The sequence below is a fragment of the Seriola dumerili genome, unplaced genomic scaffold (genome assembly GCF_002260705.1).
Source record: "Seriola dumerili isolate Sdu_G_001 unplaced genomic scaffold, Sdu_1.0 BDQW01000321.1, whole genome shotgun sequence".
In the NCBI taxonomy this organism is placed as follows: Eukaryota; Metazoa; Chordata; class Actinopteri; order Carangiformes; family Carangidae; genus Seriola; species Seriola dumerili.
In genome coordinates, this window is record NW_019174576.1 from 3,258,753 (window position 1) to 3,286,207 (window position 27,455).

Here is a 27,455-nt window from a genome sequence, read left to right on the forward strand (position 1 = left end):
TCATAGTATATTAAGGCATAAAAGGTCATAAAAACGTCATAATATGGTAAGGAATCAAATGAAATTGTATTGGAAGGCATAAAAATGGCAAAAAAAATCATAGTATAGTATGGCATAAAAATGTCAAAAAACGTCATAGTATAGTATGGCTAAAAATGGCAAAAAAACATCANAGCATCATAGTATAGTAAGGCGTATAAACGTCATAGTATAGTAAGGCAAAAAAATGTCAAAAAACGTCATAGTATAGTATGGCAAAAAATGTCAAAAAACGTCATAGTATAGTATGGCAAAAAATGGCAAAAAATGTCATAGTATAGTATGGCGAAAAATGTCAAAAAACATCATAGTATATTAAGGCGTATAAACGTCATAGTATAGTAAGGTAAAAAAATGTCAAAAAACGTCATAGTATAGCATGGCAAAAAATTTCAAAAAACGTCACAGTATAGTATGGCAAAAAAATGTAAAAAAACGTCATAGTATAGTATGGCAAAAAATTTTCAAAAAACGTCATAGTATAGTATGGCAAAAAATGTCAAAAAATGTCATAGTATAGTAAGGCAAAAAATGGCAAAAAACATCATAGTATAGTAAGGCGTATAAACGTCATAGTATAGTATGGCAAAAAAATGGCAAAAAACGTCATAGTATAGTATGGCAAAAAATGTCAAAAAATGTCATAGTATAGTAAGGCAAAAAATGGCAAAAAACATCATAGTATAGTAAGGCGTATAAACGTCATAGTATAGTATGGCAAAATAATGGCAAAAAACGTCATAGTATAGTATGGCAAAAAATGTAAAAAAACTTCATAGTATAGTATGGCAAAAAATGTCAAAAGACGTCATAGTATAGTATGGCGAAAAAATGTCAAAGAATATCATAGTATATTAAGGCGTATAAACGTCATAGTATAGTAAGGCAAAAAAATGTCAAAAAACGTCATAGTATAGTATAGCAAAAAATGTCAAAAAACATCATAGTATAGTAAGTCGTATAAACGTCATAGTATAGTATGACAAAAAAATTTCAAAGAACGTCACAGTATAGTATGGCAAAAAAATGGCAAAAAACGTCATGGTTTAGTATGGCAAAAAAATGGCAAACAACATCATAGTATAGTAAGGCGTACAAACGTCATAGTATAGTGAGGCTAAAAAATGTCAAAAAACGTCATAGTATAGTATGGCAAAAAATGGCAAAAAACGTCAAAGTATAGTATGGCGAAAAAATGTCAAAAAACATCATAGTATATTAAGGCGTATAAACGTCATAGTATAGTGAGGATAAAAAATGGCAAAAAACATCATAGTATAGTAAGGCGTACAAACGTCATAGTATAGTGAGGCTAAAAAATGTCAAAAAACGTCATAGTATAGTATGCCAAAAAAATGGCAAAAAATGTCATAGTATAGTTTGGCAAAAAAATGTCAAAAAACATCATAGTATAGTAAGGCGTATAAACGTCATAGTATAGTGAGGCTAAAAAATGTCAAAAAACGTCATAGTATAGTATGGCAAAAAAATGTCAAAAAACGTCATAGTATAGTATGCCAAAAAAATGGCAAAAAACGTCATAGTATAGTTTGGCAAAAAAATGTCAAAAAACATCATAGTATAGTAAGGCGTATAAACGTCATAGTATAGTGAGGCTAAAAAATGTCAAAAAACGTCATAGTATAGTATGCCAAAAAAATGGCAAAAAACGTCATAGTATAGTTTGGCAAAAAAATGTCAAAAAACATCATAGTATAGTAAGGCGTATAAACGTCATAGTATAGTGAGGCTAAAAAATGTCAAAAAACGTCATAGTATAGTATGCCAAAAAAATGGCAAAAAACGTCATAGTATAGTTTGGCAAAAAAATGTCAAAAAACATCATAGTATAGTAAGGCGTATAAACGTCATAGTATAGTGAGGCTAAAAAATGTCAAAAAACGTTACACAATATATTCCTAATCAGGACTTGAACCATCGACCCTTGGAATGAAAGGCAATACTTCTAACCACTGTACTACCCTCAAGTCTAGCAGTAAGCCATAATAAAGGAAACTTTACAAACGCCAGGGTATAGTGAAACACATAGGCATCATAGTATAGTAAGGCAGGAAATGTCAAAAAACGTCATAGAATATTAAGGCAAAAAAATGTCAAAAAACATCACACAATATATTCTTAATCAGGACTTGAACCATCGACCCTTGGAATGAAAGACAATACTTCTAACCACTGTACTACCCTCAAGCTTAGCAGTAAGCCATAATAATGGAAACTTTACAAACGTCAGAGTATAGTGAAACACATAGGCATCATAGTATAGTAAGGCAGGAAATGTCAAAAAACATCATAGTATATTAAGGCAAAAAAATGTCAAAAAGCATCACACAAGATATTCCTAACCAGGACTTGAACCATCGATCCTTGGAATGAAAGGTAACACCTCTAACCACTGTACTACCCTCAAGTTTAACAGTAAGTAATATTAAAGTAAAGTTTACAAACGGTATATTAAGGCAAAAAAATGTCAAAAAACATCATAGTATATTAAGACGTATAAACGTCATAGTATAGTATGGCAAAAAAATGTCAAAAAACGTCAGTACATAAAATGGCAAGAAAACGTCATAGTATAGTATGGCAAAAAATGGCAAAAAACGTCATAGTATAGTATGGCAAAAAAATGTCAAAAAACATCATAGTATAGTAAGGCGTACAAACGTCATAGTATAGTGAGGCTAAAAAATGTCAAAAAATGTCATAGTGTAGTATGGCAAAAAAATGTCAAAAAACATCATAGTATAGTAAGGCGTACAAATGTCATAGTATAATGAGGCTAAAAAATGTCAAAAAATGTCATAGTATAGTATGGCAAAAAAATGTCAAAGAACATCATAGTATAGTAAGGCGTATAAACGTCACAGTATAGTTAGGCTAAAAAATGTCAAAAAACATCATAGTATATTCAGGCTTAAAAATGTCTAGAAAACGTCATAGTATAGTATGGCAAAAAATGGCAAAAAACGTCATAGTATAGTATGGCAAAAAAATGTCATAAAACATCATAGTATAGTAAGGTTTATAAACGTCATAGTATAGTGAGGCTTAAAAATGTCAAAAAACATCATAGTATAGTATGGCAAAAAAATGGCAAAAAACGTCATAGTATATTAAGGCTAAAAAATGTCAAAAAAACGTCATAGTATAGTATGGCAAAAAATGGCAAAAAACGTCATAGTATAGTATGGCGAAAAAATGTCAAAAAACATCATAGTATATTAAGGCGTATAAACGTCATAGTATAGTGAGGATAAAAAATGGCAAAAAACATCATAGTATAGTATGGCAAAAAAATGCCTACAAACGTCATAGTATAGTATGGCAAAAAATTTCAAAAAACGTCATAGTATATTAAGGCTAAAAAATGGCAAAAAACGTCATAGTATAGTATGGCGTATAGACGTCATAGTATGGAAAGTCAAAAAATGTCATAGTATAGCAAGGCAAAAAATGGCAAAAAACATCATAGTATAGTAAGGCGTATAAACGTCATAGTATAGTGAGGCTAAAAATGTCAAAAAACGTCATAGTACAGTATGGCAAAAAATGTCAAAAAACGTCATAGTTCAGTATGGCAAAAAAATGTCAAAAAACATCATAGTATAGTAAGGCGTACAAACGTCATAGTATAGTGAGGCTAAAAAATGTCAAAAAACGTCATAGTATAGTATGCCAAAAAAATGGCAAAAAATGTCATAGTATAGTTTGGCAAAAAAATGTCAAAAAACATCATAGTATAGTAAGGCGTATAAACGTCATAGTATAGTATGGCAAAAAAATGTCAAAAAACGTCATAGTTCAGTATGGCAAAAAATGTCAAAAAACGTCATAGTATAGTATGGCGAAAAAATGTCATAAAACATCATAGTATAGTAAGGCTTATAAACGTCATAGTATAGTGAGGATAAAAAATGTCAAAAAACATCATAGTATAGTATGGCAAAAAACGTCATAGTATAGTAAGGCGTATAGATGTCATAGTATATTCAGGCTTAAAAACGTCTAGAAAACGTCATAGTATAGTATGGCAAAAAATTTCAAAAAACGTCATAGTATATTAAGGCTAAAAAATGGCAAAAAACGTCATAGTATAGTATGGCGTATAGACGTCATAGTATAGAAAGTAAAAAAATGTCATAGTATATTAAGGCAAAAAATGTCAAAAAACATCATAGTTTAGTAAGGCGTATAAACGTCATAGTATAGTAAGGCAAAAAAATGTCAAAAAACGTCATAGTATAGTATGGCAAAAAATGTCAAAAAATGTCATAGTATAGTATGGCAAAAAATGGCAAAAAATGTCATAGTATAGTATGGCGAAAAAATGTCAAAAAACATCATAGTATAGTAAGGCGTATAAACGTCATAGTATAGTATGGCAAAAAATTTCAAAAAACGTCACAGTATAGTATGGCAAAAAAATTCAAAAAACGTCATATTATATTAAAGCGTATAAACGTCATAGTATAGTAAGGCAAAAAATGTCAAAAAACATCATAGTATAGTAAGGCGTATGAACGTCAAAGTATAGTATGGCAAAAAATGGCAAAAAAACGTCATAGTATAGTATGGTAAAAAATGTCAAAAAATGTCATAGTATAGTAAGGCAAAAAATGTCTAAAAACATCATAGTATAGTAAAGCGTATAAACGTCATAGTATAGTAAGGCAAAATAACGTCAAAAAACGTCATAGTATAGTAAGGCGAAAAATTTCAAAAAACGTCACAGTATAGTATGGCAAAAAATGTCATAGTATAGTATGGCGAAAAAATGTCTAAAAACATCATAGTATAGTAAGGCGCATAAACGTCATAGTATAGTAAGGCAAAAAAATGTCAAAAAACGTCATAGTATAGTAAGGCGTATAAACGTCATAGTATAGTATGGCAAAAAATTTCAAAAAACGTCACAGTATAGTATGGCAAAAAAATGTCAAAAAACGTCATGGTATAGTATGGCAAAAAAATGTCAAACAACATCATAGTATAGTAAGGCGTACAAACGTCATAGTATAGGGAGGCTAAAAAATGGCAAAAAACGTCATAGTATAGTATGGCAAAAAATGGCAAAAAATGTCATAGTATAGTATGGCGAAAAAATGTCAAAAAACATCATAGTATAGTAAGGCGTATAAACGTCATAGTATAGTATGGCAAAAAATTTTAAAAAACGTCACAGTATAGTATGGCAAAAAAATGTCAAAAAACATCATAGTATAGTAAGGCGTATAAACACCACAGTATAGTTAGGCTAAAACATGTCAAAAAACATCATTATAGTACGGCAAAAAATGGAAAAAAACGTCATAGTATAGTATGGCAAAAAATGTCAAAAAACGTCATAGTATATTAAGGCTAAAAAATGTCAAAAAACATCATAGTATAGTAAGGCGTATAAACGTCACAATATAGTTAGGCTAAAAAATGTCAAAAAACATCATAGTATAGTAAGGCGTATAAACGTCACAATATAGTTAGGCTAAAAAATGTCAAAAAACATCATAGTATAGTAAGGCGTATAAACGTCACAATATAGTTAGGCTAAAAAATGTCAAAAAACATCATAGTATAGTAAGGCGTATAAACGTCACAATATAGTTAGGCTAAAAAATGTCAAAAAACATCATAGTATAGTAAGGCGTATAAACGTCACAATATAGTTAGGCTAAAAAATGTCAAAAAACATCATAGTATAGTAAGGCGTATAAACGTCACAATATAGTTAGGCTAAAAAATGTCAAAAAACATCATAGTATAGTAAGGCGTATAAACGTCACAATATAGTTAGGCTAAAAAATGTCAAAAAACATCATAGTATAGTAAGGCGTATAAACGTCACAATATAGTTAGGCTAAAAAATGTCAAAAAACATCATAGTATAGTAAGGCGTATAAACGTCACAATATAGTTAGGCTAAAAAATGTCAAAAAACATCATAGTATAGTAAGGCGTATAAACGTCACAATATAGTTAGGCTAAAAAATGTCAAAAAACATCATAGTATAGTAAGGCGTATAAACGTCACAATATAGTTAGGCTAAAAAATGTCAAAAAACATCATAGTATAGTAAGGCGTATAAACGTCACAATATAGTTAGGCTAAAAAATGTCAAAAAACATCATAGTATAGTAAGGCGTATAAACGTCACAATATAGTTAGGCTAAAAAATGTCAAAAAACATCATAGTATAGTAAGGCGTATAAACGTCACAATATAGTTAGGCTAAAAAATGTCAAAAAACATCATAGTATAGTAAGGCGTATAAACGTCACAATATAGTTAGGCTAAAAAATGTCAAAAAACATCATAGTATAGTAAGGCGTATAAACGTCACAATATAGTTAGGCTAAAAAATGTCAAAAAACATCATAGTATAGTAAGGCGTATAAACGTCACAATATAGTTAGGCTAAAAAATGTCAAAAAACATCATAGTATAGTAAGGCGTATAAACGTCACAATATAGTTAGGCTAAAAAATGTCAAAAAACATCATAGTATAGTAAGGCGTATAAACGTCACAATATAGTTAGGCTAAAAAATGTCAAAAAACATCATAGTATAGTAAGGCGTATAAACGTCACAATATAGTTAGGCTAAAAAATGTCAAAAAACATCATAGTATAGTAAGGCGTATAAACGTCACAATATAGTTAGGCTAAAAAATGTCAAAAAACATCATAGTATAGTAAGGCGTATAAACGTCACAATATAGTTAGGCTAAAAAATGTCAAAAAACATCATAGTATAGTAAGGCGTATAAACGTCACAATATAGTTAGGCTAAAAAATGTCAAAAAACATCATAGTATAGTAAGGCGTATAAACGTCACAATATAGTTAGGCTAAAAAATGTCAAAAAACATCATAGTATAGTATGGCAAAAAAATGTCAAAAAACATCATACTATAGTAAGGCGTATAGACGTCATAGCATAGTAAGGCTAAAAAATGTCAAAAAACGTCATAGTATATTAAGGCTAAAAAATGTCAAAAAACGTCATAGTATAGTATGGCAAAAAAAATGTCAAAAAACATCGTAGTATAGTATGGCAAAAAAATGTCAAAAAACATCATACTATAGTAAGGCGTATAGACGTCATAGCATAGTAAGGCTAAAAAATGTCAAAAAACGTCATTGTATATTAAGTCATAAAAACGTTAAAAAAAAACGTCATAGTAAAGTAAGTCACAAAAATGTAAAAAAAACGTCATAGTATAGTAAGGCATGAAACGTAATTTTAACCCAAATATCTATAAAATGATAAAAAAGGATCAAATGAAGTGATGACATTTTATATCCAAATGATCAAAGTTTAACGTCACTGTGACATCAAAATGTTCATAATGCACTTTCATTTTTCAGTGCCGTAACTCAGGAAGCAGAGACTGTGACCACAGTTCCTCCAACTTGGCTGGTTGGTGGAGGTATACAACCACAAGGCTTTAATTCTATTTTTTCCTCTGGTATTTTTGTAGCGGTTACAAAAAAGCATTATCACCACTGTCTGGGCTGGAGCAGGGCTGGCCTTGACCAAGACAAATTGCAATCAGATCTGTGATCTAATGAAGACTCATTAAGCATAATAGAAAGTGTATTAAATCGTATCTGGATTTTATCTGGAGCATAAATGTTGTCTACTGTCTTTCTCTTCTCCCAATTACTACATAAATGCTCACTCCAAAGACAATGTGACAGTATATGTAGGGCCCTTTGAGCTGTTGTCTCCACCAGTCCACTCCACTGAAGTTTTTTTCTTGTAACTCACATTGTTTTACTTTCCAGTTTGTACATCTAATTTGTGCCATGAGTTGAAAAGCTCTTCAAACTACCCCCAAAAAAGTTGGTACATCAAAATCCAAATGTTTGAGCTAAAAAAACTCCAACACTTCAAAAGCTGTTATTTTACCTTCCAACAAACATTGCACAAATCATATCATACTGCAGGGAAGTTATTGCTTATTTGAAAAATGTTACTGTCTCATCATAATCATGGTTTAAAGCAAACATTAAAAACTGTATTACACTGTTTGCTTCAGGCACAAAGTTTCACTGCCTATTACACAGGCTGTTTACTGGCTGGTTCATTATTGAATCTGTCTCCCTTCACATAAATGAAGAGGAGGATCTGTGCGTGACGTATGATTTATCTGAAAAACACTTTTCAGATGTTAATGTCGACTCATTAAGCTGATTATATGCTCCTCTGTTTTCTTCCAGCATGGCTAAAGGATTCATGTCACTGCTTGGATTTGGTGTCATCTTTATCGTGTCAGTGTGTGATCCCAGGGTAAATAACACAAACGCTAATAGTAATAAGTGCAGATTATTATGTTGACGGTAATGAACTTCTCGACTGGAATTCCAGCAGTCATAAGTGTTTTCTGTTTTCTTTAGGGTTTTGTTGTCATGTTGGACAAAGTTGTGTCATTCTCTCTCAACACCGAAGTGGGACTGTTTGTTTTCATCATGCTGAGAGAATCCAGAGAAGACAGATTCCAGTGAGTACCTTTGCTTTTTCTAAATACATCTGTAATGTGGGGCCTTGGGCTGTTTTTTGTTGGATAAATGACAGTTTCTCATCACATTTCACTATGGACTTAAGTATGAACTTTAAAGGAGTTAATTGTAAGTTTTGCTATTGCTACATAGCTAGCGTTAGCAGCTAAGGCAAACGTTGCGAGTTCAAACCACATTCCTTTACTCACCAAGAGCTGTCTCCAGCACTGGAAAGCAACAAGAATGTTAACTCTTGTCTCCATTACATCACACCAGCTAGCCGTCTTTTTTAATCACTTTCTGATAACAACTCACTACAGCCTCCAGTCTGCTGCTCAGAGGGCGTATTATAACCTCTTGTCTTGTAAACGCAATGATGTCCAAAGTTCTTGTCAAGCGACAATTGCCACAGAGAAAACTTACAAATAGCCTGTCTGCAAATTCCTAATATCTTAAGTTTCTGGAAAATTTTACTAGATTTTACTACAGACAAGGATACATTTCAACATATAGTATATGGTCAATAAAGTTACAAATTACAAGTGTAGGAAAAAATCATTATGGCATTGATCAGAATTATCATGCAGAACCATTTCAATTATTTGACCAGTGATATAATTTCAGAGTCAGCACAATAAAACTAACTGTCTATGACCCACAAACGAACTGAACGTAGGTAGAAGAACCAACACAGGAGTCGGATACGTGAAGTGACTAAAAGTTACAGAAAACAACAACTTTATCCTTAAAAACATTTATTGCTACAGACTTCTAACAAAGTCTGACACAACAGTAACACAGCAAACACTACACAATTATGCTACTGTGAATGAAAATGAACGCAATACTGAAATTCGGCAGGGAAAGTATGCAATGACAATTTCTGGTACAAGTTAGAATACAAATGTACACATTAGAAAAGGAATGAAGTCATGGCATGTTTTAAAATGACATGTTTTCTTGAAAGAGTCTCTGGAGCAGAGAAGAGGAGAGGCAACCGGAGGGAGGGGGTTCTGAGATATCTGGGGGAGTAGCTGTGAAGAGGTCATGTGTTCAACATTGAAGTGTGGAGGTTCTATCCTCACTCTGTCAAGCTCAAAAGACCAGTGTTGAATTTCCATTTGCCTTTTAATCCCATCTTGAGATCCTTCTGTATGTATTTCCATGTAGGCTGAAAGACAGTTTTAGAGGTCAACCAACAGTCAAAGCAGGGCAGCAGCCCCCTGCTGCTAGAAGGGCCTCTCAATTGTGACTCTCCAGGGCCATTAGCAGTTGATCCCTAATCCCATTTTATCTCTGTTTGCTCCAAAAAGGTCTTTGAATGCAAACACCAGGCCTTGCAATTAATTTACAGCTGTGGGTAAGGCGTTGGGGGAGGCATCCGACATAAATCTGTCTCTGTGCTCTGCTATTTTTAGGAAACATATTAGGAAATAATGATAAAGCATAATAATACAGCATAATAAAAAACATCACAAATGAACATTATGCGAATAGATCTGACAGCAATGAAATATGTAAAAACAATAATTAGGGATAAAACAATATAAATAAAACACAAATCAGACATTGCATAAGGCTAAGACAAAGAAATGTGTGTTAAGAAGAGATTTAAAGGAACTTAAAGAGTTACAGTGTCTGATTTGAGTAGGGAGAGAGTTCCAGAGTGCCGGGGCTCTAATAACGCCCGGTCACCTTTAGTCACAAGCCTTGACCTTGGGGTGACCAGCACCTAATAATAAGAAATAAGTAAATAGCTGCTTGTAAGTTGTGATTTGACTCTAACATAAAGTTTTCCTCCATGGCACCTTTCCATGAAATTAAAATAAACTACATGTCTAGGAGATCAGTCTATTTGGTGCGGTCTGATTTCAAAACAATGGGATCTCCATTACAATTGAAAATAAAGTTCTGTCAGTTTGATTGTTTGGTTGCACAGATGAATAATTTAACATAATTTATTATGTCTGCGCATTATGAAAGGAATGAAATGCCCCCTTTCTCTCTCTCTCCCCTTCCAGACACCTTGCAGTCCCTCTGCCAGTGGGCGACTGCGTCTTCAGCCTAACCTGGCTGCTTCCCACCTACTTCCTATTTGCAGTAACCTATGATGTCCTGCAGACCCTGGCCGATGTGGCTCATTACCTGCCTTTCTACAGCCACAGTCATGAACCACACGACCAGAATGTGACCGGGAGCTCAACAGCAGCCAACCTGTCTGTGCTGCTCTGATCCTCAAGCAGCCACATGAGAAAGATGGACCAGAATGAGTGGTAATTGCCAAAAATCTAAAGCTTAGCAAAGTGCTTTTTATCTTGTATTCATACTTAACAAACTCTTGATACAATCTGAAAACTTTAAAGGTAAGCATTGTGTTTTTGCACTTTCCCATGATGACTCAATCTAATAGTGTGCCAAATGGTGCAAGACCTGTAGGGGTCACTCTTTTCCTTGTCTAACCCCAGTGGCCATCTCTGTTTATGTACTATACAAGTGCTTTTCTTTTCTTATTGTTTTGTTAGTTGTTTATTTATTTTTTATTATTTTGTTTTGCTTTATTTGTTTTTTTCAACTGAAAACATTCTTGTGTGACAGGATTTTCCCATCAGACACCTGGAGCCAGATGTATAAAGGTGTACGCACAAAAAACATTCATACACCATTTCCCATGCATTAGCTTGTGATGGTGAAACTAAATGTGTGCATCTCACAGATACTTCAAACCAGGTGTACACATTGATTATTAGAAAAATCCTCAGTTTGGTATTATAAGGCAGAGATGAAAAACATGACGAGAAGCGAAATCGTATAATAAAACATTTAGATTGTTTTCCACTTTCACTTATTCTGTATAATGTTTGGTTTTTTGGGGGTTTTTTTGGAGTTTACACAACAGTCTGTAAAATAATAATGCAGCCACCGCTTATAATATCAGTTAGAGTAATATACTCATCAAGGTAATTGCTAAGATAACAACATAGCTAAAGCCAAATGATTGTAAATGGCTGTAAACACGTGGTGAGATTATCATGCCAGAAACTATTTTATCTTTGGTGCTACAGAGACTGAAAATGCACTCAGCTGAACTGCAGTGGAAAGTTTAGAAAGACTCAACTTTATTCAAATATCCTCTGATCCAGTGTGAGTGACAGCCAGGCGAGAGCCAATCACGTTCATTTTAATTCCAACGTAACCTGAAGCACAGACTTATTTATCGCTGCACTTCCAGTGGAGATACAGGACTGCAATACTAATTAGGTTATATCAGTTTCAACAACGTGCAGCACAGAGCTGTCTGCTGTGGTGCAATGCCAGCTCCCATTCACAATAAACAGCAGCCTTCGTGTCTGCATGTTTGAATGGCCTGTAAGACAGATAGAGTAGACACAGGTACTGATAAAACACAACCATGTCTGTCAGATTTATAAAAATAATAAATACTATTAAATAAATAATAAATAATAAAAAATAAATGCGCATATTTCAGTCTTTGTGCATACAAAGATCTATGCATCTGGTCCCAGGTGTTGAATAACTGTAATTATAGCTCTATATTTACACATGTATATATATTTTAATTAAATACTAAAGACTATAATATACTGTAAGCTGAACCACTATCAACGCACCATGCAGAGTATAACAGTTATTTAATTGAGAATGTATATTATTAGGTTCACTTAAGCTCTATCATCATGAAATTAGTAGGTTTTACAGCTAATTGTTTGAGGACATTGTCATGTGGGTTCCTTAGACTCAGAGGACTCGCTTCATAACCATGATTTGTCACGAAAATCTAAATCATAATACTCTACTGCAGGGGTCCCAACCTTTTCTTCACCCACCATTGGTGGTGGTTCCCATTAGTTTGTTTGCAAGTTCACATGCATGTTCACAAATCCACCAAGTTTTCTCCTCCTAACACAAAAATAAGCCTCAATATCAAGTCAGAAAATGACAGAGTGATACAATTATTTTTAGAATAACTAGTTGTGATCCAGTGTGACCTTTCAAGTGGGGTCAGGGTGAAGGAGATAGAGGAAAGACAGAGGAGTGGGGTGGGTGGAGAGAAGGAGAGAGTGAAGGAGACAAAGAGGGAAGGGGGTGGGAGAGAGGTGGAGAGGTGAAGGAGGGAAAAAGAGTGAGCAGCCTCCTCCTCCTCCTCACTGTCGCTGTCATACTATCACAGACTGGGAGTTGAGCAAGATCACTTCCATTCAGAGGTGGATTTTTTTCAGGCTGCTGCTTCTGGACATGCGGTTACGCTCAAACTCTCCTGTCCTTACAGGCCTCCCACTTGCGCTCCTCCAGCCTGTTGCTCTCCATCTGATCCTGGTTCTTATCTAGTCTAAACTTCAGTATCTTCTGCAGCCACTGCTTAAAGGATTTTGGTGATGCTGCTTTTTCAGAAAATGATGTGGAGGCAGTTGGGTGAAGTTCCTCTTGGAGAGTCTCACAGCCTGGCCTCTAAAGTGAAGAGCCAGGACGTCAGGCACTTTAAACTGGCTCTGTTGTCCACTGCTTGCACACAGCAAAACTCAAACCACGCGCCTCCTCGCACATGATTGACTGCTCCTTTTCCTGAACACTCAGAGTGAATCTGAGACTTGTGATGGGCTCTTCCTCCTCTACCATCATCACCTTTCTCCACCGAAGCCTCTCTTTCTTCAGTTGTGAGAACCTCTCTAAAGTCTACAAAGCATCTGGTGGGAGCTACTGATCTCTGCTCTGTTGGATTTAACAGGGCATTTCAACAACCTTTAGTCTCATTAAGTCTATTTTTTGTTTCATCTGGAGTAGGATCAAATCCATTACATTAAGGTCCACCAGTGGTACTCTGCTATTAGGTTTTAATTAGGAGAAACAAGAATCCAAATAGCTGCAACTTCCTGTCAAGTAACAATGAGAAGTGAAAAAAATATTCCCTTTCTCCCACTTTGAAAACAGTGAAGCATGCCGTTTTAATTTCACCACAGAAAGCACCAGCATGAGGATGTTGCCATGAGGGAGGTTTAAGCTCTTTGAAGTCAACATTTTATTTGTTTATTAAAAGCCACTGAAGTAAATTATGTTTTGTGTTTTAACATGAATAAAACAAGGTTTCATGAGTCCTCCTACTCCATGGTGTTATTTCAGCACCTCTACACAGCATTTCTACACACACAAATAAAAACTCAAAACTCTTATCAAAATATATTTTATTCTGGACTTTTGTTTCACGGATCTGACTTAAATGATAACAGATCGATGTGATGCGAGTTGCAAAAAGAAAAAAAAGAAAAAAAAAACAAAAACAAACAAAGGCTAAGACCCATCGGAGAGAGATGCTGCTGGGCTGACATGATGCTCTGTTATGGCGACACAGAGGCACAAAGGCTGACTTTGGCCATGTTTACCCAGACACAGTGTTGCACAGACCTAAGGATGGCATGGAGCCTGTGAGATCTCTGCATGAATGTTTGGGATTTGGTAACCATTGGCTCAAGTGCTTCAAATACAGGGAAGAAAAAACAGTTAAATATCACACAGGACTCTTAGTAGGAACACATAAACTCTCCGTAACGCCATTAGTAGGAATCTCCAATTTATTACAGTGGATACAGGAGAAGATGTTGAGTCGTAGTTGTACAAACGTTTGTGAGGAGCAGAGGTGCTCTGGAGGCAGATTTTGGTTTAATCAAACCTCAGTGATGCCAAACTAAAGCTTAAACTTTCACAACATGTTCAAACTTGAAATGTTGGGTTAAAATCCAATTACAAATATATGATAACGACTTGATCGATCAGCTGGCTTCAGTCAAATATTACCATAGAAAACATGGTTCTTTGGCTCCAGCCACTGAGGTTAAGCTCAAGTATGAAACTGCATTTGTCTCTGTTGAGGGAGTGTGTGATGGGACATTTTTAGCCCATTTCACATGCACATACATTTTATTTTATAGAAAGTGCTTCCCTACTTCCTTTGTGACCAGTGATTGTATTGGAGATAAAAACAGCCAATCAGAAATCACCCACTTCATATATCTAATTGGCTAAAATGGAAGCACACTGTACGACTACCAGGTTTTACAAGAGTGCACGGAAAACTTCAGAGTGCACAAAGCATACAGACACTGTGGAGCAAGTGTTCAAAGGTTTGGAAAAAAAAACAAAACGTGAAAGTATATTAATGTGCACTTATGTGAACTATAACAGCCACACAAACACATTTACTGAGCAGAGAATACATTTGTTTTCAAATGAAATTACTCTTTGTGAGATCGAGGTTTCTCTATAAAATGTAATTGACTGAAGAAAATCTGTTTACGGGCTCAAAATGTCCGACTGCGCACTCAGAATTTGGACACAAATATGACTCCATACTGAACCAACGTGATTATATTTGCTTCCAGAGCAACTTTCTACTCAGAACATCTGTACAACTCCCGACTTTACCTACGAGAAAAGAGGGGACGGAAAAATTCCCCAGAGTCTTGGCTTGATTGGAAAATTACAATTTTATTCAATTTGTCTTCTGTATAAGCCAAGAGGAGTTTCCTGGGACAAGGCTTCCCAAAAAGATTCAAGCAAAAAGAAAAAGTCAAACATTTCTTTATTAAAACATAGACAAATTTAGTGGTAATTTGCTCCTGGGAAAAACTTCCCAGGCAAGGTGCCTTCAGAATGACAGCTCAGCTCAGTAAGCCTTACATTACAGGGTCAACCTTTACTATTTGCAATAGCATCAAAGTAAAAAAAAAACAAAAAAAACAAAATCTTTAAAATTTATAGAACATGTAAATTAACACTGCCAATAAGTCATTAATTCACTTCTTTTTCAAATCTACAAAGAAATTACAAAAATGTAACTTTAAATTTGTCTTTAAAAGAGTATAAAATGTTTTGTCAGTAGGGAACCTCAATAAAACATGGGCAGAATTTTGGTGAAGAACCAATAATGAAGGTGAGAGGGTAGATGAATTAAAATACATTAAAAGTACAGCTTGTCGCTTTCTGGTTTTAATTCACCATGACTGTCATGTTGTGGGAAACAGACTCTACATTTGATCTTTAGACAGAGATTTTACATCTGGTTTGTTTATGTCCTTTAACGCTCCAACTGGGTTATGAACAGCATAGCTGCAGTGTCGTTATTCCCCCACATTATTCACCACACCTGGTAATAAAAGCAGATAAAATTAAAATGTTCAGATATTGCTTTCTTGTTTGATCAGCTTATGGGCTTGTTTCTGAATAGCAACCTCGTTCCAGAGATCAATCAGTAAGATTCAACAGGAAAAGAAAATACTATCCCTTATGTCTGCGTGTACACAGGCATGAGAAGGTGATTTTAAGTATTTTTGTGATGTGTGAAGGTGAAAAGAATGTGTCTCTTTCTTTTCCTGTGCAAAGCAGCCTGATGCCTGTCACACTGAAGCCCTCCACGCCAGGCCAGAAAAATGTGTTGTTAAAAGTGTAAAATAAAAAAATATCAGCAGTTTAAAATTTCAGTTACACAAGTCTTGGAGGCAGAGCTGCTCTGGAGTATTAATTAAGTCACTGTTTAAATTAAACGTCCAACAGAGTGGAGCCAAGGAACACAAGTTTCCCACAGTGGAAGATGCAAACTGGCTGATTTGAATTTTCAAGACAAAACTTTGGTCAAAATACAATTTAAAAGATATTATTGGTGATGAAATTTTCCCATTCATTCATGACACAGCAATTAGGAGACAGAACAAACAGACAACCTCGTTACTTCAGGCAGGTATGGCGACTTTGAAGACGGAAGCCTAGCTAAACCAGCAAGCTTAGACAGCTACACTGAGGCTGTGTCCAAAACCACTTTCTGTTTACTTTACACTGCACTTCATTTACTCACTGCCATTTCATCTGAGCGTATTCTAACATGTATGTATTTATATATTTCCCTAAAAATTCCCAACGAAACAAAGACAGTACAGCGTCCATGTCAAGCACGCTACTTTGCTAACAATCCCATAGTGTGCCGCATTTGATAGCTGCAAAAATTTCAGTTGTGCCTCCAAAATCTCAATTCTCTGCTCGCTATAGAATAAAATACTGAGTTGACACGAAATTACATGTGTAGGAAATAATGAACAGGGGAGTGATTTTGAACACAGCTTTTATGTCCTAGTAGAGCTCTAGCGTCTGTAACATTAGCTATGTCCTCTTGTACTTGGTGGATTTTCTCTTTGGCTCTGCCCTCTGCGGTTTAACTTGCTGAGATTATTTCTGCCCCCTGGAGAATCTACCTCTGAGAATCTTCAATCTGTGGAAGCTAAAAGTAGCAAAACACTTTTAATGGGACGATCAGCTGACGTATTTCACCACACCACCTTAGGGCATGTGGGTTTGATTTGAAGCCTTTTGAAGGTGTCCATGGATCAAATTAGAAATGTTTCCAGTCTGATGAAATCAGCATAAAGGAGGACACTATTCAGAGTTATTAGGATGATTATGATGTAAATCTGTATGGTTTTTAGTAAAAGGTACAAAAGAACTGACAATCTGATTTGAGATGAGACCTGACGTACTGCTGCGTTACCCAAAACTCAGAACAGCCTTGAACATTCAGACAAGTGGAGGGAACAGTCAGCCTCTTGCCAATTTCAATTTTATCCAATCAGACGTGTAGCTGCTATGAGAATCCAGAGAGGAGAGCTGTGGATCGAACCATCTAGATCAAATAGTGCACAAAACAGCTGTTTTTAAAGCATCTAGATGTACATCATCAGTGTCATGTGCCCAGGTGGGTGTATGAGGAGAATCCAGAGTTTCTCGTCTGGAAAAAGACGACACAAGAATTACTGCATTTTGACCCACTCACAACTGCAGAAACCACTAGTGTAATACATGGGGGGAAAAAAAGCCTTTAGGTTTGTCACGTCGGTTTGAAATCATGACGAGGACACAGTTTATGAGAACAGTTTGGTGTGCATGTTCGAGTGTATCTGTGTGTATGTAATTCTCCACTTAATAAAACTCTCACCTGACCGGCCCCCGCCCCCTCCCCCAAAGATAGAAAATATAAAAACATTGAAACAAGAGATCTGAAATTTAAAAAAACTAAGTGCCATCCTGTTTTATGGTGGAGAAGTTGATATGTCTGCACAATGAGATCCAGCTAGTAACAAAGATCAACACTTTTTTCATTGTTTTTCATTTTGATGACGATGAGCATGGTTTAAAGATCAAAAAAGCAAAATAGCTTCCAAATTTGGTACATATACGATCTGTAACTTTTTTTTTTTTTCAGTTTTTTCTTTTTTTCCACTGCGTCCCTTCTGCATCTCTGTAAGAGTCTCCACAGATAGAGAGGGGCGCATCCATCTGCCCGCTTATCCATCCGTCTGTCTGTCTGTCTGTCTGTCTGTCCATTCGTCCGTCCATCTGTTCATCCCTGCGTCTGGACCTGCTGTGTCGGGTGCTTGCTTCCTGTTCCTGTTTCCTGCTTCCTGTTTGTCGGTGGGCGGGGCCATAGTCGTAAGCATGAGCAGTACGCAGGGCAGGCAGGGACAGTCATTTGGCTATGTACACATTCATGGTCGGTCCATGGCTTCCAACAAACAGCAGTACTATTTCCGGAGGTCTAGTACACACACCTGAGAAGGGAGAGCAAAGAGATCGGTCTGAAGAACTGAAAGAAAACTGACAAGAAAAGCTAGAGACAAGAAGACACGCCGATAAACTTCCATCCAAACAGTCCTGTGTAGACTTACAGATCCGTCTGATGCGCTGGCTCCCACTTTGTCCCCTGCTGCATTCCAGCAAACCTCAAAGATTCCCCCCGTCCCTCTGTAACTGTGGACTAAAGCGCCCGTCTGCAGACACAAGCGATAGAAGAATTATTTTTTAACAGTTTTCAAGAAAACCTACTTGTTTTTGGAAATTCCTGTTATCAAAAAGGAATTAAAGGTGGAGTGAGCGATTCCAATCCAATACACTTTTTGTCAGATTCAGTGAAGATCTCCTCATGGTCCCAGAGCTGTCCGTTGTGTGTGTGTGGTGAAAAAAAATCTGATGTTCCTACATAGCCCTGGCTCTGTAAATGGGAAATAAACAAAGTGGCTTGGACCAAGTAACATAACACTACTCCAGCCAATCAGGAACGAGGGTGCTTGTGCTTGTGTACAGGACAAGGGAAAGAAGAAGAGGAGAGATGGGGGAAAGGGGGCAGTTGGAGAAAGAGACGGTATTTGCACATTTTAATGGATGGTGTCAATTTAAGGATTACCAGGGGAAGCAGAAGGAGCGGCCTACCAGACTGTGGAGAGTTTCGAATGAGATTGGTTGCCACTGCAGACGAGGGACTGAAGGAAACATTAAGGCAAGTGCATGGAAGGAACATCTACCGGCGGCAGTGTACGCCACATCATAATTGCATTGCCAAGATGGAGAGATGGCTGAGGGACAGCCATAGAAGAGAAAATCAGAAGAACAAAAATTGAAAAATAAGTGCTATGATCAGGCAAGGGCAAAGAGCCGCACTGACATCGATGAGGTTTCCCAACAGTGGAGAACAAAGAGTTAGGCTGGGAAAGAAATTCAGGCCTCGACTTATCCACTGGGACTGGCCAGCAACCTGAATGACACGCACACAGAGAGGGCTGGTAAAGAGACTGACTGGGCCAGTAAAAACTTTATGGATGTTTTGACGGTCCACCAGCCCACTAGGATTTGTCCCAGAAGCCCTGCTGGAGAAACCTCAGAGAGCTGAGAGGCATGAAGACAGATGTAGAGGTTTCTGTTTCCATTTGACAGGTAGGTAACATTAATTTTGCTATGTTTCACAGAGCCAATAGGTCAGCATTGTTTTGTCCTGTTTGCTAATGTTTTTAATACCTAACCCCAACTGGTCGGTACCAGTGTCGTATTTGTGTCTGGTGATTTTAAATCACTTGCCCACAGATGTTTAGCTTACTTTCTAGTTTGCAAAGATACAGTACGTTGTTGGTGTGGCATTAGCTATAGTAGCACGAGAGTTTAGAGTATCACTGTTGTGCTGGGACTGGGACACGACACTGGGAAACCATGTTGTCATCTCTGCACGTTGGCTTTGCAGCAGCAATGGCAGCAAGTTTGCTTCCTCGTTGTTTTCTCTGTATCATGATATTTGTCTGTACAACATGCGACAGGGTTTATAGCCGCGAAGACCTAAAGACACAAGTTTGCGAGCACAGTGGATTTATTTGGTTGGATGCATAATTCGAAATGCTATGCTATGTAACATTACCTTTGTTATTAGCTTAGCTACAAACCTACTACCCTCTCTACTGTCACTGTAGTTTTGTATAAAACAATCTGAACTAACTCTCTTTAGTTTTTACTCCGCTGTGTTGATGGTGCTGTTTGTGTGCATGTCATTTTTTTTATGGCGATTTTCATTATTACATTTGGTATAGTATCCACTTCCATGCTGCATAAGACACTCTGCATTCCACCATTCTATCGTTGCTTTATCAATACGCATCCATGAGTGGATGCGTATTCTGGACTGGAGCACTGAGGGGAGGGGTGTATTTGTTTTGCTGTTGAGTTCAAATATCAACAGAACTCCACCTTTAAAAGGCTATTCAGAGTTTTGAGTTGTACAAGTTACATACACATTCTCCACCTACCTGTGTATTCCAGATGTGCACACATTTGTCAAAGGAGCCACTGGCCAGATGCCGACCATCAGGGCTGAAAGCCACACTGTAGACTGGCTCCTGGTGTTTAGTCAGCGTATGGATACAGATGCCTCTCTCCACGTCCCAAAGACGAACTGTGGAGTCAAACGATGCACTGTGGAAGTAGGAGACAGGGATAAACAGGGTCACGAAGGTGCTGCTGTTGGATCAGGACATACGCACAGTAAGAATGAGAGAGTTATCTCAACAATGAAAATTTACTATGCAGAAATGTGGACAGATACAGGTTGCAAGTTTCATTCGTGTTAGACATCAGATTGTATGACATTATTAAAACTTTTCGAGTAGTCAAGTCAAAAACAACAGTATGCAATCATAAAATTATTGCAGCCATTGCAATGTCATGCAGTCGCAATTACACCACTCTGCAGAGAGCTTTTAATTGGAAATGACAGATAAAGTGGAGACGCTGCTGAAAAAAATCCAGGGAGAAACACACAAATTTAATATACTGTCACATAGAACTACTAATATTAAGTAAAATCTATAAGACAGGTTGCTAGTTAGATAGCAATCCCACCATTTAGATTGCAGTTGCACTGTGTACTGAACATTTTTTGAGCTATAATCATTAAATGCTAAAAATCCAAGTAATGTTCTCTGAATTGCAATTTGGAGGCTTTCATGAATTTCAACAGCGAGCAAGGAAAACAAATAAAGTGAGCATTTAATTTAATAATGTTAGCATTTTCATTCCCAAAGCCCACAGTATTTTTCCTTGTAGGACACCAGAATGTTCAAACTCACAACATGTGTGAACTGCAAAACTTTTCCTTTCAATTTTAGGGGGACAGCTCTAGCTCCAAATCAAATGTATTGGCTAGCACAATAACCAGTAGGCTAATTAAGTAAAGCAAATGCTACCTTGTACAGCAAGTTAAAAAGGCTAGAGTGTACTTATTTCCTTCTTAGGTTTCTAACTAACATAACATTACTGATGATGTTTTTGTTTGTAATAGACACACAACCTGGCTAGCATGAGGTTAGCACTGGGATTGTTGGTTCCAGGGCCGGTGGGACTCCACTTAATGGTGTAGATTTCTTTACTGTGGGCCTGCAGGTCATGGACACATGAGTCCTGCTTCATACTCCAGATCTGAAAAAACACACAAACCCCAAAGCAAAGATCAACAACTTTATCAATTACTTTAATGAATTTTCAAGTTGCAGGTGCACATACAGCAATTACACAAAGAAAAACATCTGGCTTTTTTCAGTCGAGCAGTAAAATTAGGATTGGGATTTAAGGGTCAGTGAGATGGATTTTCCTTGCCCCCAGCCACCATGAATACATCATTACTTTCTTTATGGCCCAGCACTTTCAGGTCAAGGGTAACAGTGAGAAAAATGGCACAAGATGTCCAATATTTCACCAGGTTATTTATCTCTCAGCTCACCTTCAACGTCATGTCATCTGAGCAGGAGGCTAGCAGGTTCCCTGTGGGATCCCACTTGATTGCATTTACTTCATTCTGAAGAAAGAGAAAAAGGAGCGTAGGTGAGTACAGTGAGTCGTGCTTTTATGTCGTCTGGCGTTTCTCCAAGATAGCATTTGAAATGAAGGCAAAAGTAAACGCTAAAAATGCAAAATTCATCTTGAGGTCATTATGTTAAACCTAATGCCAATGTGATACTTACAAATACTCTCATCCAAACCAGTTTAGACCAACTATTCATTTGAACAGTGACAGTTAAAAATGTTCAATCTCCTTTGGGCGCTTTGGACCTTTCAAAAGTTATGCAACAGTAATGATGAGGGACTGAATATGCAATCGCACACAAACAAACCACTCACTGTGTGTCCCTGGAATGTTTTAATGGGTCTGTCCTGTCCTAGTTTACAGACGTGGATGCACATGTCTGTACTGCAGGAGGCAAACGTATTGTTGCTTTGCCAGTCCACATCTAGTGCTGGAGCTGTGGGAGATGAAAACAGGGATGACGAATTATACTGAGACACTACAACCAGGTTGACAGCTAATACAAAACTGGAAGTGGAACAGTGGTGAAGATGCTTTTATACCTGAATGGAAGGGAAATTGTTGTTTGGCTTCTCCTGTATGGGCATCCCATATGATTGTTGTCTGGGAGGAAATATGTTCAAGTACAGTTAGAGCTAACAATGACTGTGCAAGTGCAACTTAACCTAATAACTGAAAGATTTCATGAGAAATTATGCAACATTTTTTTTAATGTGTCAACTTCTGATTCTGGTTTACCTTGTCTACTCCTGCACTGAGGATAAAATTGCCTTTTTTATTCCACTTGAGGGCAAAGATGGGACCTTTGTGTTGGCCAAGTGTACTGGCCAGGTTACCTGTGGAGCAGAAAACAGAAAGTAAATGAAATCTCCAAGAACTCCACATTAAACAACAACAAGAAGCCACTAAGAGTTTAAATAACAAAATGTGTCATCGCCTGATGGAAAACACACAGCAACCTAGACGAAATGATCCAGCAGTAGTATGCAAACTTGCCGCTAGGTGGGAGCATTGTACAAGGATTAACTGAGCCATGTGGTGTACATACTGTACTACAGGTTCAGTAATTAATTAAAGCATCAAGAAACATCACACTATAAACATCATTAGGGTTTCCATGGCAATACTTGTTAATTTTTAACACTTGCTAGTACACAAATATTTATAAGAAAACAATTTTATATTACAGAGAACTGAAAGTTGAAACAATATTTTTCACAGGGGTTTCTTTAGATTTAGTTCCATAAATTGAAGTCATCTCACCATCCTTGGTCCATATTCTGGCAAATCCGTCATAGGAGCCTGTTGCTAAAAGTGTGCCCTCGCTCTGTCAGAGAGAAAGAGAGAGAAGTGTCAAGTGTGTGTGTGTGTGTGTGTGTGTGTGTGTGTGTGTGTGTGTGTGTGTGTGTGTGTGTGTGTGTCTATTCCTGTCAAACAGATGAGTTTTCCTTCAAAGCAAGATCAGACATGTTTACAGACCCATGTTGTCTTTTTCAGCCGCAGTATTTGCCTGAAGAGTCCAGGCTGAATGAACATTTGCTGTGATTCAGCTGGTTATTATAAAAGAGGCCTGTGTTTTCCATCAGCATGGACGCTTTCCAGGAAATTTTTGCCTCTGCCCTTGGCTCGGTTTTGCAGCCCATTGGCTGAACTGAAGGAAAATTCCACTCTGTGATATTCCGCTGTTAGATATCGTCAAAAGTTATGTTCAGTGCTTGTTGGGAGTTCCTCTGTGATGGAAGCGTTGTGTAATTTGCCATCCTGGTGTTTACAGGACTGAACATGCAGTGCATTACTGTATGTACACAACAGTGTCCTGCATGTTTTATTGTTGTATATGCGCGCGTGTGTGTGTGTGTGTTAGTGTCCTTACATTCCAGTCTAGTGAGGTGACATCTTTGTTGCTGGGGACGTCCTGTCCTCCCTCTCGTATGCAGTGTCTCAGGACCAGTTGTGTGGAGCTGCTTGTACTGTTCTCGCTCAGGTTCCAGATGCGAGCCGTCGAATCACCAGACCTGAGACAGACAGACACGGACATTTAGGCAACTGTCTGTCCTGGACAACATATAGACATTAGCCTAACTGACTATCACAGACCAAGTATGTTACCACAATGGTTGTTGTTTTATACAGCATTCTGAAGTTTCAGCAGTGAGGTATTATTCCTTATTTGATTTAATTTTTATCTCCACTTTTAACTCCTCTTTATTAGTTTTTTTTTTAATTATGATTTGCACAAAACGATAACACAATCATAAAACCATACCACAGAAAGTCAATTAATAAATCAACAGAAAAATAACAGCACATAATTACTTCAGTTAATTATCAAGCTGGCTCCAGTTTCTCCTCTGTTTTATTCCACTGTAAGAGTGGGAGTAGTAACAACAACAACAATAATAATAACAATAATAACAACAATAATAATAATAATAATAATAATAATAATGGGTATTGTGCTTTAGTATGAACAATAGAAGGAAGATTTCACTCTAGGCTTTGGGAAATAGGCCTTTTCCCCGTTTTCTGACATGTTGCAGATTACATCATTTATAGAAAACATAAGCAACAGATAAATCAATAATCTAAATAATCTTCTGTTGCAACCCTAGCTATCACTGAAGCCGTAGTCTGTAGTTTTTGAGTAAGCAAGGCACAAAAGCACAGAATTCATATTAAAACTATGAGTATTCACTGGTTTTAATTATAAAAAGTGAGAGACCACAGGAGTCACAGGAGCGAGGTATGCAAGGGAAGGTGACTCACCCTGACGCCAGCAGATCGCTGACTGGGTTCCAGGCACAGATGAAGACCTCTGACTCATGGCCCCTCAAGACCATGGCCTTGTTCTGAGGGATCTCAACGTCTCCGTCCACCTCCATCAGGTCTGCGTGGTTGTCTGCGCACAGAGTTTGGTGGGTAACGCACAGTTAGGAAAAATGTCAACAAGCCAACAGCATACAGGCAGTATATTGTCCTTACACTTATAAGAGTAGCTTGACGAAACAGTCAAACTAATTTTAACTGTATGTTCACTTAATTCCACTTTGTAACACTCGTATTCCCAAGGTCAAATATTAATTTTCATGCCGAATGAAAACACTTTTTCATAAAGTGAGAAGTAGCTTTGTCACCACAGGTAACGAACTACCATTGCACAATGCTTCTGTCATATTACACACTTGCTAAGGCATGGGCTCCATTCTCCTCCCCGTTGGCAGTATTCTCTCCGTTCTTAGCATTGCCGGCGATGCTGCCTCCAGTGGCTGATGCCGGTGCTGAAGTGGCAGCCTGCTGCTGGGCCATTTTGTCCCGGTAGGCCTGCTGCCTTGTCTGAACGACGTCCGGCATCACCGCGTCAATTAGGGACAGAGACTCAATGGGCCGCCCGTCGAATAACGTCCCATCCTGGAGAATGGGAGGGGTCACCATTTAGAGAGGAAACACATGGAGGAGGAAAGACGTTTTTCTGTAATCTTGTTTGTGTCCCACCTCATTGATGCTGACTTCAGCCTCAACGTACTGCAGGCCCTTCTGGATGATGCTGATGAGGGCAGCAGGGGGAACCAGAGCACCATTGATGTTGGACTGACTGATGTGACTCTCTATACCAAATGTAAATGCTGAGTGGGAGAACCCTGGAGAGGAGAAGACAGGGAGAGAGAGAAGATGAGATGGAGAGTACACACACACACAAATAAAACATATTTCTATATCTAGCTCCTCTATATCTATAAAAGAAAAGAATAATAAAACTAATTGTTTGTGTACTAAATTACTAATAACACTATTGAGGTAGCATTTATTTTGTCTTTTTAATAAAAATATCAAAATCATGTTCCCCCTCACATTTATCTTTTACTGTTTTTTTTTTTGTTTTTTTTTACTTTTCATTTATTTTCAGTTTCAGTTACTTGTTAGTAAACTTTTAATCAATTTTACTAAATGAAAAAAATTGGAAAATAATTTATGGTGATGTATTTGGCAAATTCTTCCCATAGATCAGATTTGTGCTGCAGAAATAATGAGTCTTGTCACTAGACTTTACATAATTTCAAATTATGTGTGCCGGCTGCCATATCAAACCAATAAATCATCTGATTAAATAATAACATAAGTGTTACGCATTCAACATGATGCTGTCAATTGATATCCACAGTCGCAGTGGCTCAACATTTTAAATAAGAGAAATGCAGACATGATGAATATAAGGACTTGAGAGGATACCTGACTCCTGTAGGTATCTGTAGACCAGGAAGTTGACCTCATCACTGCTAATGCTCATCTTTACTCCTGTTACACCATGAGGTCAGCACGCACACACCTAGCCTGAAAAACAGAGAGATTCATCAATGAAGACCACACACACAATAAATGTGACCACAGTGCAATAAATATCGAGACGTCAGCAGTTTTCATCGACCTTAAATTAAGACTAACTTCTTATAATATCAGGCTGCATTCAGACCCACATTAGCACAGTGAAATCTGAACCTGCCTCAACTTTTGCCACAACACAATGGAATGTCAACCAGCAAGGCGCAAGAGCACATTCCTGGTAGATTACATTGTGATGTGAACACCGCAGTCTACGGTTACCTTGCGATCGTCACAATGAAAGATTAAATGATTACCACTTTGATAAATTTATAGTATTATAAATCGCAGTGCGTGTGTTAAGCCTCCAAACTCATGGATTCATCACCCCAACTGGATTTCCTGGGTCATATTTCATTGGTATATAAAGCAACACATCCCCACCAATCAAAACCCCTTGCAATTCAAGTGTGGCTGTTTTCAGTTTATTAGTAATCAAGTAATGTAAGTTAACAAAGCTTCCAAAAAGTAGCCTATGTAGCTACTGCTGCCTCTGTCTGTCACTGTGATCCCTCAAGAATATCCCGCATCACTTCCCCTGACACAACATGTGGTTGACAAACCGGTCAGCTCCGCCAACATCATTGTCATCTTGAGATCTATTCACAATGGGTGCAGAATCAAGACAGTAAGTGTAATAATAGGTGTAAAGGTGAAGGTGCTGACTTTCTCCTGTATCCAGATACAGATTAGATGTTAATGGCAGGTTGAAAACATGTGTAATCTTCCAGTTTCAGTGGGAAGCCGATGGACAGTAAAATGTGACATACTAATTAACATCAGGTATATTGTCGTTGAGTTTACAATCTGTCATCTGTATTTCCCGTATGAAACAAGCAAATGCTGACTGTGTGCTGATGTGTGGTACCACTACTGCTCAGGAAGTGCAGTCAACTGGAGATGTGATGACAAATCTATGAATTGCATTTTTCCTCAGCAGTTCTTAAACCGAGAACACTGGACTTCCTTGGGGTTGAAAAATCAAACCTACACCCTGAGTTGCTTCTGCTCCACCTGACCAGTTATAAATCATTTAATGCACCTTTACGAGTACTAAACCACTACAAACTGAAAAATACAAGCAGGAGACAAACCACCAGGACTGTACTATGATGCCTCATCTCTTGTGACATCTTGCATGTGCATCCAAGCACATAGCAGAGGATCATGATTCAACATAGCTTTTATCTGTTTCATGAACCAAAAGGATTGGGAACTACAACTTTAAAAACTGTGAGAGCCAGAGAGCTGATTCCAAATAAGGACCAGCTCAGAGCCTGTTTCCCCTGAGAATAATCAGCCATGTAGTGCCTGGAGCTCAGTGTCTGCAGTGTCCCACCCCCCCCC

General features: G+C 37.3%; 2 protein-coding genes across 2 annotated transcripts in view; one reads left to right on the forward strand and one right to left on the reverse strand.

Moving 5' to 3' along the window:
• The window catches only part of LOC111231910, a 95,395-nt gene extending 83,435 nt beyond the window's left edge, over nucleotides 1-11,960 (forward strand). The window contains exons 18-20 of the mRNA XM_022759182.1: nucleotides 8,279-8,348; nucleotides 8,456-8,559; nucleotides 10,579-11,960. Of these exons, the coding sequence (XP_022614903.1) occupies nucleotides 8,279-8,348; nucleotides 8,456-8,559; nucleotides 10,579-10,789 (385 nt within the window). The 3' untranslated portion in view covers nucleotides 10,790-11,960. The remainder of the gene's footprint in view (nucleotides 1-8,278; nucleotides 8,349-8,455; nucleotides 8,560-10,578) is intronic.
• A 3,171-nt stretch (nucleotides 11,961-15,131) lies between these two features.
• The window catches only part of LOC111231898 (F-box-like/WD repeat-containing protein TBL1XR1), a 47,704-nt gene continuing 35,380 nt past the window's right edge, over nucleotides 15,132-27,455 (reverse strand). The window contains exons 3-16 of the mRNA XM_022759164.1: nucleotides 25,959-26,060; nucleotides 25,224-25,369; nucleotides 24,914-25,139; nucleotides 24,498-24,630; nucleotides 23,605-23,746; nucleotides 22,995-23,058; nucleotides 22,470-22,567; nucleotides 22,274-22,334; nucleotides 22,046-22,167; nucleotides 21,648-21,722; nucleotides 21,219-21,346; nucleotides 20,179-20,344; nucleotides 18,280-18,381; nucleotides 15,132-18,162 (exon numbers count right to left, since the gene is read on the reverse strand). Coding sequence (XP_022614885.1) covers nucleotides 18,136-18,162; nucleotides 18,280-18,381; nucleotides 20,179-20,344; nucleotides 21,219-21,346; nucleotides 21,648-21,722; nucleotides 22,046-22,167; nucleotides 22,274-22,334; nucleotides 22,470-22,567; nucleotides 22,995-23,058; nucleotides 23,605-23,746; nucleotides 24,498-24,630; nucleotides 24,914-25,139; nucleotides 25,224-25,369; nucleotides 25,959-26,016 — 1,548 coding nt within the window. The 5' untranslated portion in view covers nucleotides 26,017-26,060 and the 3' untranslated portion in view covers nucleotides 15,132-18,135. The remainder of the gene's footprint in view (nucleotides 18,163-18,279; nucleotides 18,382-20,178; nucleotides 20,345-21,218; nucleotides 21,347-21,647; nucleotides 21,723-22,045; nucleotides 22,168-22,273; nucleotides 22,335-22,469; nucleotides 22,568-22,994; nucleotides 23,059-23,604; nucleotides 23,747-24,497; nucleotides 24,631-24,913; nucleotides 25,140-25,223; nucleotides 25,370-25,958; nucleotides 26,061-27,455) is intronic.